The sequence below is a fragment of the Arachis duranensis genome, chromosome 3, assembly GCF_000817695.3.
Source record: "Arachis duranensis cultivar V14167 chromosome 3, aradu.V14167.gnm2.J7QH, whole genome shotgun sequence".
NCBI classification, from domain to species: domain Eukaryota; kingdom Viridiplantae; phylum Streptophyta; class Magnoliopsida; order Fabales; family Fabaceae; genus Arachis; species Arachis duranensis.
In genome coordinates, this window is record NC_029774.3 from 10,691,010 (window position 1) to 10,702,992 (window position 11,983).

The 11,983-nt window shown below is 35.8% G+C and overlaps 1 protein-coding gene across 1 annotated transcript; it reads right to left on the minus strand.

The window, feature by feature from the left end:
• Positions 1-983: 983 nt before the first annotated feature.
• Positions 984-8,854, minus strand: LOC107495569 (DNA-directed RNA polymerase II subunit RPB1-like). The gene is given in 17 exon segments (XM_052259107.1): positions 984-1,125; positions 1,811-1,920; positions 2,006-2,038; positions 2,158-2,208; positions 2,401-2,610; positions 2,758-4,193; positions 4,195-5,298; positions 5,388-5,646; positions 5,807-6,096; positions 6,209-6,544; positions 6,637-6,778; positions 6,883-7,103; positions 7,198-7,359; positions 7,504-7,668; positions 7,775-8,072; positions 8,074-8,441; positions 8,540-8,854. Coding segments are annotated over 16 exon segments (5,229 nt in total). The 5' UTR covers positions 8,624-8,854; the 3' UTR covers positions 984-1,125; positions 1,811-1,850.
• Positions 8,855-11,983: the final 3,129 nt, after the last annotated feature.

An 11,983-nucleotide genomic window follows, 5' to 3' on the forward strand; every position in this document is an offset into this window, starting at 1 on the left:
CCCCCCTCCTTCGTAACTCTTCCACTCTTGGTCTCTCTTCACTTAACGCAACGACCAAAGCCAAGCCATGGTTCTCTCGATCGAGGTACTCCACAACCTCTTCTTTCTCTCTATCTACTTTTGTCAGTCACTTAAAAATCTTAACCTATGTTATTTTTAAGGGTGCTTCGAATTCTGTTGAGGAGGTTGTGTTCAGTTTCTACACGGATGAAGAGGTGAAGAAGAACAGCCGCGTCAAGATTACAAACGCTAACTTGCTTGATACTATCGGTGTCCCCGCTCCTGGTGGTTTATATGATCCAGCTTTGGGTCCATCCGAAGAGAAATTGCCGTATGTTTTTTTTAATAAAGCATATTATTATTATTATTATTATTATTACTACTACGTAATAGTAAATTTTTTTTAACTATTTCAAAAAATAATTTAATTTAAACAGGTTACATTCATTTATTTTTGCAACAAAAAAAATTCGATTTATCAAATAAAAAAAATTTAACATTTTTTGTTATATAACAAGTATATAAATTGTTAATTTTTTTAAAGGTTATACAACATAGTTTATGAAAAATATAGTACACAATGTTCTCGTACAAAATTTTTTAGTAACATTTTATATTATTTTTAAATAATAAATTTCAGTATTTTGTATAAATAAATATATATATACTGATTATTTATTATTATAGTAGACACCTTGGGAGTTTTTTTTTTCCTTCTTCTGAGTTTTAATTCATAAACTATTAACGTAACCATTTTTCTTTTAAATTATGTCCAATATTAATTTTATATATAGAGCTGAAATTGTTAGTTCTTTATACGGATGTCTATCAAAAGTTCAAGTTGTAAAAAGTTCAGAAACCTAACTCTCTCTTAATTTGTATCCAAATAAAAATTCTTTCATTAATGATTTAGACCTTTTTGTAATTATTATAAATTTTGAGCAAAAACATAAATTTACAAACTAACTTATACGATTGAATTACAACCACACATTTAGAATCATTTCAAAAAGTCCTTTAAAAGACCATTTTATACTTTGTCCATCATAGCCAAATCCAAATTGATCTTGTCCTTGAAGCCTCAAGTTGTGCTGAGCTATGCACACCAGTCTTAGATACTTTCCACTGAAAGATTCGATTCAGAATTGAATTCAGTAGTCACACATGCTACTATAACCACAATACAAATAGGTAACTTTTCTACGAGTTTAAAACAAACAAGGGGAAAACCAAAAGGCAGAGAAAGAAAACCTGAGCAAATGCATATATCACTCACTATTGTTACAACCATAAATCCCAAGGGAAGTTAAAGTGCAAGAATACCAAATAAAAACCTTCTTTCTTTTTCCCTTGAATTCTTATACTAGCAACAATAAATATCCTCCAATTTTCCAAAAATCTGGCCATTATTGTGTTTGGAAAATATTTTAGAAAAATAGGATCACTAATGAGAGTACAAACGTTTTATGTTAAGAAGCTATAAATTTGATATTATAGTAATTTTTTTATTCATAAAATTTGTTTAAAAAATATCTTTAAATATTATTTTAGCATAAAGTAATTTTACATTTAAAATAATAACACCTCTTGTACTATTTTTTTTCTTTGAAAAAAATAAGAGACTATTTAAAGATCTCTTGATTTTGAAATGCACATTTGTTAAATCATAGGAGCAAAATAGAATCAAGTGAATATTGAATCACCTTATATACCTAGTGAAGATTTTTATAATTATGTTTACTGTCAAATACTCCATCCAATAAAGATAGAAATCATGACAGAGATCAATTTTCTTCAGGTGCGACTTTACCTCAGAGAGTTGTATTATCATCCTCATCCTTGGCACTTGTCTATGGAGTGTATTGGCTGGTTGATGCCGGTGAGTAACCAGGTCGACTTGGCGAGTATTCCATTGAAGCACTACAAATGATGAAATAGAATGGCAAAATTACTAGACATGCCCAGATAGTTGGCAACTAAAATAATGATATCTATAGATGCATACCTGAACTGTGGAGAAGTTAGGCTGAAATCCAGACTTGTAAAATACAAAAAAGTGAATTAGTCAAACAAAAGAGAACCTCTTGCAATTTTAGCAACACATAAGAAAGAAAGAAAGAAAGAAAGAGAACATTTGTACTGTTGTTCTTAACTTACCTGCTTGGACTAAATGTTGGGCTGGATGGAGAATAAGATGGTGATGTGGGGCTACAAAATAATATGGCATATAGTTACTTGGAGTGAAGAACTATAACAAAACAAGTGTGCAGTTGAGAACCAAAGTCACTAGACTATTTTCAACTACCCAAAAAGCTAATATTGAGAACCAAGGTTAGCAAGTTCCATTTCTGCATCCATTAGCAAAGTTCAACAATCAAAAGAATCCAAAGAATGACTCACCTATAGTATGGTGATGTGGGACTATACTCTGCAGATAACCGACTGTGATAAGGGGAAGTAGGACTATAGCTTGGTGATGTAGGGCTGTACCCAGGAGAGGAGGGGCTATATGCAGGTGATATAGGACTATAGCTTGGTGATGTAGGGCTGTACCCAGGAGATAAGGGGCTATATGCAGGTGATATAGGACTATATGTCGGAGACACCGGGCTGCAAAAGATAATAGTTTCCGAGTCAAATCCAAAGTTTTTTTATGAAAATAAAGTTTTCAGGATATCAATCCAGTTTGGTTGCAAGTTCCATTTATCATATAGATTTCCAGAAACCAATACTAAAAGAATTCAAAGAATGACTCACCTGTAAGTTGGGGAAAGAGGGCTATAACTTGGTGACACAGGGCTATATCCAGGATCAGTGGGAGTGTACTTAGGTGAAACTGGATCATAAGCAGGTGAAGATATACTGTAGTCACTTCGATATGCGCTGTAACCACAGGCCATTCCATAAGGTGAAAAAACTGCATTATTAATTGGTGATGGGCGCAGATTTGGACTGGACAAATGAGTTGGTGACATCAAGCCATCAAGATAGGGAGTTGACATGGAGAAATGAGCAGGTGTCATGCCAAAGTCAAGACCATCCATATAACCAGGTAGCTGGAGATCAAATGCATTCTTAATCATCTCATCATTAAGATACAGAGAGCATTGTCCAGTGCCAAGGGGCGCAAGCTGGCCTAACATGATGTTTTCGCTGACACCCCTTAAGTGATCAGCCTCAGCATATGCTGCAGCATCAAGGAGAATATCAACAGTCTCTTCAAATGAGCATCTCATCATTGGACCGGTATCATTTCGGTTGATACCATGGCGCGTAATTGACATCAAATGGCCACGATAAGTCATAGTATCACAAAGAACAGCGAGATGCCTGTAATTGACATAAGATCCATCAAAAGAGATGACAGCACGCAATTCATTCAGAAGAGCCCGCCGAACTGCCTCAATTCCAAGGACTTCAATAATTTCAATAAGGTGGTTGCTTATGGTCCTTGTTGCATCAACTTGCTCATGGCACATTGCAGCTAAAAGGTTGACACCTTCAGTTTCAAGCATCCATTCCTTATGAGTCTGAAAACCTTCATTGTCATCAAATTTTGGAACGTCAATACTTTTTATAAAAACCTTGCTGATGCCAGAGATGCCACGTAATGTCATCTCAGTAAGCATGTTGCTTTCTATTCTCTTTAAGAAAACATCATCAGCAGAATCATCCTGAATCTCTCCCCGGTGGGCTTCATCATTCATGATTCGGATACGAAGTATGAGCTTTTCAGCATTGTCATCATTGAAAATACATTTCAAATCATCATCAAACACATGTTTTATCTCCTCAGCAATGTCAGCCATGCTCAACTTCTTATCCACCATCATCTCTCGGTTCAATTCTATGCGAAGCAACCAAGGTGACATTCTTTCAAGAGCAACTTCTTCATCAGGCATTTCATTGTACAACTTCACAAAATCAACATCTTCTTCAATTACAGTATACAATGGGTCTGGATCATACCACACCTCTGTAGCTTGTGTCACTCTCCTAAGTGTAGTAAGCTCTAAATCACACTGCACACGTTTGGCCTCCTCTGAAGTCCTACTAACCTCAGGTTTCAAATACACAGACAAGGAAGGTGTTTTGATTCTCTTGGCCACATTTATAATTTCTGTTAACCTGGGAACACCAAGTGTAACATTCTTAGCACTTACACCAGCATAGTGGAATGTGTTGAGAGTCATTAGCATAGTGGAAGGTGTTGAGAGTCATCTGAGTAGCAGGCTCACCAATTGATTGCGCTGCTACACAACCAATCATTTCCCCAGAGGCTACAAGTGACTGCAGGAACCTTGATTCTATTTCTCCCACTAGCCACTCAAATGCCTCACGAGAGAGCCTATGTTCTTCCAAGACACGTTTACTAGCAAAAGTGCTGCGGAGCAAAATATTGAACAAGAGAGTAGCATTCTTCTGAGCTTCTTGACTAAGGAGATCATCACCAGGAACAACTTTAAGTCTCTCCTGTAGCTTATCAACAGCTTCTACAATTTCAATCGGGTCCATATCAGAAGGCATTCGAAAGTCGATCTTAAATGTCTTCTGAGCATTCCTGATAAGCCTCTTAAGGTTAACAGGCAGTGGAAGAGAACTAGCACCAGTAGTGGCAATCCCAGTTGCAAGCAGATGTCTATCATGTTCAAGCATTTCAACTTCAGCCTCAAGTACATTACGAAGCTCTATGCTGGATTTCAAGTCTTTAATAGGCCCTTCAAGCATGTAACTAGGATTCCAGTTCTCCTTATCAAACTCATACGTAAAGGTCCTATCAAAGTCTGACTTTTTCATTTTCAGGGAATCAAGATTCTGTGTTTCAATCCAAACAGCATCCATACCATCTTCTCCATAGAGAAATTGTATGACATCTCCCACGGAGTTCCTAACAGTTCCATCGTATTTGACCATAATATCCTCCATAGCCTTCACAAGCCGCCTTTGGATGTATCCAGTTTCAGAGGTCTTCACTGCAGTATCAATAATACCTTCCCTACCTCCCATGGCGTGGAAAAAGAACTCTTGTGGGGTCAGCCCTCGAAGATACGAGTTCTCCACAAAGCCTCGGCTTTCAGGCCCATAATCATCTTTTGTAAAGTGTGGCAGTGTCCTATCTATGAACCCAAATGGAATTCGCTTGCCTTCAACATTCTGTTGACCAAGACAAGCAGTCATCTGAGATATGTTGATAAAACTTCCTTTGGAACCAGCTGTCACCATTGCTTTCAGATTATTGCTCTCAGATAAACTTGTCTGCGCTTTTTTCCCGGCATCATTACGAGCTTCGTTCAGCACCTAAGATTGCCAATAACATGAAACATCATATTCAAACAAATGCAGAATTCAGTAATAGATCAAAGTGACCTGCAATATAATTGAATCACCTCATTCACTTTCTTCTCAAATGTGTCCATCATTGTCTGACCGGGTTCAGACTCCAACTTCTTTTCTTGAGCATCCCTGAATAGTTTTTTCACTTTCTCCTTTGCCTCTGAAATAGTCTGGTTAATAACCTCCATAGTCGAAGCGTCTGCAATCGAATCACCAATTCCAATGCTAAAAGAATTCTGCAGAAGCCAGTAGTTTACAAGCCACTGAGTGTGACCAAGAAATTTACGAGCTGCATCGGGGCCAGCGTCTTCCCTATATTCAAGCCAACATTAGTGAGGGTGTGCAAAGAAGAAAGTAACTGAATTTAACAGTTTCCAAAGCCACCAAGTTTACCAAGATCAATTCAACCCTTTGCAAAGAAGTTGTAAAGATGAATGGAACATTTAACATTTTATATAGTGATGTTGCATACCAAATGACATGAATGAGACTTCCAGTAGATGCTCCAAGTGTCTTTTTGCAAAGAGTTCCGGTAAGTAGTTCCCCTTTTTCAATTCTGACCATAGTATCCCCTGGAGTTATTGATGATCCTCCTTCGTTATCATCATGCCAGCTAGAATACCTAGTTAAATTTATTTGCTTGGGAATAATAAGATTGAAAACTTGTTTCCCAGTCCACAATGGTTCTGGCTTCAATATTGCTGGTGTAGGAACATTCCCGTCGAAATCTTCCCACCACATTAGAATGTTCATAAATACATCCTTTAAAAAAGAAAAAGGAAAACAAAAAATTCATTAATCTGAATAGCTTGTACAAGAACTTTTTCATATATCAAGTAACTGCAGCAATATATAAAAATTCGGTGAATAATACCTTTGTGATGAAGGTATCTCTCTTGGTGATTTTTCTGCATCCTAATAGTGTGTCTTGAACAATATCCATTACTGGTCTGTTTGATTGAGGAGACACAATGCATTTAGGCACCATCATGAGCTCCAACACCTCTGCTCTGGTTTCAAATGACTGAGGAACATGCATGTTCATTTCATCCCCATCAAAATCAGCATTATAAGGCTTAGTTACCGACAAATTAAGCCGAAACGTAGAATAAGGCATGATTTTGATTCTGTGCCCCATAATGGACATTTTATGAAGACTAGGCTGACGATTGAAGAGAACTAAGTCTGCGTCCATCAAATGGCGCTCCACCTAAAATCACAACAATTGAAACTATTAGCAGACATCAAGAGGAAACCTTTTTAAAATAAGAAGAGAAATTGTTATCATCTAAAACACAATGCCTTGTATCCTATCTCCAAATGGGGATGGCAACTTTTCTTCAAATATCTGAGATCAAGCCTTTGCCCATCATCACGAATGATGTACTTGGCACCAGTTTTCCCAGGTGGGGGATTGGGTCCATACTCTACAAGCTCCTTCAACCTGTTTTTCACATTTTTTTGTAAATTAAAATTCTTTGTTTGGTTAATAATTATACAAAATGTTTTAAAAGCCAAGCAAGTAGAAAACCATATCCAAAGGACAACCTTTCAATATTATATGGAGTTACAGTCTCAGGGTATGTAAGGTTCAAAGCAATACTCCATGGCACTCCGAGTTCATCAATGTTAATGTTCGGGTCTGGTGTAATAACCGTTCGAGCAGAAAAATCAACTCTTTTCCCCATCAAATTTCCTCTAATCCGACCTTCTTTGGCTTTAAGCCTGCTACAAATTGATTTGATAGGCCTTCCTGTTCTTTGAGTAGCCTATGAAAATTTTATCAAAATTCCAAATTCAATGGTTATAAAGGAAATGCAGATCATATCAGTAGTAAACTGCGGCATATGAACACAATCATACTCTTGGCAGTCCCGGCAACTCGTTATCAAAATATGTGGTTATATGGAACTGCAACAACTTAGAAAACTCTGAAACAATATGCTGAGGTGATCCATTTTTCTCATGTCTCTTCAAATTTTCATTGTGCTTGATGATTGTGGCTAACTGATGAGTCAAGTCATCCTACATGCACCAACAATAACATAATCTAGGTAAGATAAAGATGAAAATGTTATCACTCATCACTATCATTGGTAAAGGATTAATTAAATTTAAAGAGCTTAGAAAACTTGTACAGCAAGTAAAGACAGTGCAAGAGAAGAGAACACTTTCCTCACACCTACAGGATGAGTGCATCATAACAGAAGGTCTCACTGGTGGAGGAGGAATTGGAAGAACTTGCAAGATCATCCAATCAGGACGGGCAAACTGCGGATTCAAGCCCAACAATTCGCAGTCCCCGTCGCTTATCCTTTTTAGAACACCAAGAACCTTCAATTGATTCAACATGTCTATTTATTATTTACTATTTAGCAACAAACATAGAAGTCAACATAATAATATAAATTCCAAACTCGGATCAAATATCAATTATTACTCTTTCTGCAGAAAGAATCTGTTTCCTTTCTTCAGGTTCAGGAAGCTGTTCATGGTCATTGTTTTTGTTCCTCAGAGCCTTATACTCAGCAATCATGTTCATACCGTCAATAGTAATCTTGGGCTGCAAGGCACCGCAGCCAATTCGAACCAGCTCCTCAGAATCTTCACCACCTTGACACTTGCTTATGTTTTTGCAAGCATCCAAGATCCTCTTCAGCCTGTTTTTAGGGTTCCCAATCTTCAAAGCTTGTTCAAACTTCTTATCCTGCTCCAAAACCATAGTCAACTTAAAAAGAGACTACTAAACAAGAATTCAGATAAAATTCAAATTGAACAAAAGCAACTAAGCTCCTTCCTCCTATTAACTCAATGCATGGTTCTCAAAACATTTGAAATCGGACCTCACGCACCAAAATTTTGGAGCAGTTGAAGCAAACACAACGCATGACGGTGAGCACCGTCTTCAAGAAACCAACGTGAAACATTGGCTTAGCGAGCTCCATGTGACCGAAATGCCCCGGGCACTCAGCCATATCAGCCGTACACGTGGCACACCGGATCTTCCTATCAACGGTTCCAAGGCGAGGGTCGCTCAACCCTCCGACCTTTGGCTTCCCCTTTTCCGAGCTCTCCCCGTGCTCGATTTCCACCACAGAGTTTCTCCTCTGCACACGCACACACACACAATCACAATCACAATCACAATCATTGTGGTTTCTTCAAGTTCGAGGGTTTTGAAATATTTGAAGTTGGAAAACATTACGATTTCATCGGGGCTGAGAATTCCGAACTGAACCGTACGGACATTTGCAGTTTCCGCCGGCGAATAAGGAAACCTAATATCCATGTCAACCAGAACGGTGACGGAAAAGAAGATGCAGTTATTATTTGTTTATTCTTTATAATATAGAATTGATTTTTCCTTCGAAAAAATTTATGTGTCAATGTTATTTTTAAGTTTGATCAATAGTTCTTGTCTTCTTTTCTGTTCTATCTTTCAATTTTGGTCTTCAGGCTCGGAAAATATCAAAAACCCTGGCAGAGGCGAGAGGAAAGAGTTATCTTTTCTCGCGTTGCATAAATGACAATGAGAGCGAAATAGAAAAACAATACCCTATCATGGTATATTTATAGGCGCGGACGGGGAGGAGAATGTAGGGTATCTAACTAGTCCGGCCCACAAGTCCACACCCTTTTAATAAAAAAATTTTCAAGAAAAAAATATTATAAAATTAGACACTAATTTTTTTTTCAAGAAAAAAATATTTTCACTTCGGAAAATTATATTTGTTTTCTCTCAAATTTACCAAAAGTGATAGGAGTAATTACTTAAATCATTCTATTAGATTTTAAAATTAGACACTAATTTTTTTTTAAAATATATAAAATAGTTTCTACTATTTATTTCATTTGACAATATAATCTCTTCTAATTTGATCCGAAAAATAAAGTATAAAATAGTTCTTAAAGAGTTTAAAAAATGTTAAAATAGCTCCTAAAAAATTTTAAAATTTTAAAATAGTCATTTTAATTAAACAAATCAAATTACAGGGGGTAAATATTAGGCTGCATTAGTTCTGAGAATATGATAAGATAAGATATTAAAAATAAGATACAAAAAATAAAAATACAAAAATTAGTGTTATATTTTATTTAATGATAAACTAGAATAAATTATGAAATTCTAATTTACTAATTTTTTTCATACAAAAAGATTTAAGAAAAAATATAACGATAAAAAATATAATTATAAAATTTGATAGAAATAATGAGAAAAAAATAAAAAATAAATTTTATCATAGCCAAATCCCAAAATCATGATAGATGAACCACTGACTTGAGTATTAACCATTATTAAAGAATAGCAACATCTCCGTTATTTGTTTTTAAATATATTAAAGTAACATTAGATAATCAGTTTGAACTAGATTTTAGTTTAGTTCATTACTGCTTTACGATAATGTAATCAATTATATATGGGGGCCTGTTATACATACAAGCAATAAGGCTTTACAAGTGTTATAAGCCCCCAACCCACAAACATTCCAGCACACTCTTCCACTTCTCCAAGCCATTCGAAGAAAACGCAAACCGTTCATTTTCGAGCAACATTACAAACTGCAGAGATAGAACTCGTTGCGAAGATTCGAACTCTCCATCAACACAACATAGAACTCTCCATCAAAAGACGAAGTTATAATACTCAAGGTATGTTACGTTACTATTTTACTCATCTTGTATATTTTTCACATTTCGAAATCAAAGAACTAGGTTATACTGTTCTTCTACGTTCTTCTAGGTTTTACTGTTCTTCTTTTTCTAGGTCTCATTTTACAGTTTTTAATGTTCTACTTGTTCTAGGTTTTACTGTTATTCTTGCTTCTAGGTTATTCTGTTCTTCTTAGTTGTTATAGGTGTTACTGTTCTTGGTGTTCTAGTTCTTCTGGTAACTGATTTTTGGGAGTATATTGCGTGATTTGGTGGGTGTATATTGAGTATTTTGTTGGGTGTATATAGCATAATTTGTTGGGTGTATATTTCTGAACTGATATACTGTAATATAGTCAATAGTTGCAACTGTTCTAATATTTGCTTGTCCATGGGTATATATTGCTTAACCTTGTAATGTTGCTTGACCTTGTATATTAATGCATGTTTGAGTGATATCTGACTGATATCTATGGGTGTATCTGACTCATATCTATGGGTGTATCTGAATCATATATATGGGTGTATTTTTCATTTCAGAAAAAATGGCAGGCAGAAACCAAGCTGAAAAAAATGTAAGAACAAATATATGTCTTAGATGAAATCAGTTTTATATAATAGAAATATATCTGACTATAATTTTGCTTTGTTTACAGCAAACCAAAGACCTTAAGTGTACAACACATTTGTTAAGTGAGAAATTCAGAAACATGAGCGAGGAGAAGAAAACAATTGTTAAGGATTTGCTGTAAAAATTTGCCATTTATAAACAACTTCTATTAAATGAAATTTTTTCCATAGTTAAACTGTCTGTGCTGTTAAACTGTCTGTGTTGTATTCAAAAACTCTGTATTACAGGTGGTAAAATATGAAGGAAAACATCAAGGCAGATCTAAACATAAATTATAAACTTTTACACCCAATGGAAGTTTAATATACACCCAAGATTGCTTAAATATACACCCAAACTGTCTGTGCTGTATTCAAAATGTATGAATTACAGGTACTATAATATGAAGAAAAACATCAAACCAAATATACACCCATAACCTGCCATTTTTTACGCCCAAAGAAAGTTGAATATACACCCAAAAATCTATCCCGCTGATGCTTTATCCCTAAAATCCTGAACCCTAAACACTTAAAACCTAAACCCTAACTCCTAACCCGTAAACCCTAAAACCTAAACCGTAAACCTTAAAACCCTAAACCCTAATACCTAAAACCCTTCAACCGTTGTAAAAAAAATAGTATTTTATAACATAAAAACAAGATTCTGAAGTATATATATGTATATATATGTAAAATGTGAAATACAAGAAAATTCAGAAATACACCCAAAAGAACACTGCTTTTACACCCAAAAGAATGCATGCTCTCGCTCCTTTGTGTGCTTCTCATCCCTGTCTAGAAGTGGTGATCCATATAGATTGGAACCCATATATGACGGTCTTCATAGAGATCTGCAGAATACACCCAAACACAGACTATAAATACACCCGAAAAAAAATTAAATTTACACCTCTGCTGCAGATTTTAAACAAACATTACCTGAAAGCCACTTGTTGTCCACAAGACCAAAATTCAGCAGAAAATTATTTCAATTCCTATCAAATGAGTCTTTAAGCACACCCACGCTTCTCGCACTTCTCTCGTAATGTAATTCCTCACATCCTTTTCAATAAAATTTAACTCGCGATGACCCCCGGCAGCCGCAACAAATGATTGGTAAGTTTTGCTTAGTCTAATACCAGCCTCCTCGTTATTCTCTATTGTACGACGAATGGACATGCTTAGTTTCCTGTGTTGTTTGAGATATTTTAGATTTCCATTTTCCCTCTCTGCTACATGTAATCAATTGGTTCTTAATCTCGTTTCCCTTTCTAATTGTGCTCCAAACTCTTGTAAAAAACCCTGCAGCCTTGGTGTAGTTCCTGTAAACTTTTCCAGCATCTTCAAGGGTGGTAAAGGTCATTCCAACCTTGGGAACAAACTGGTC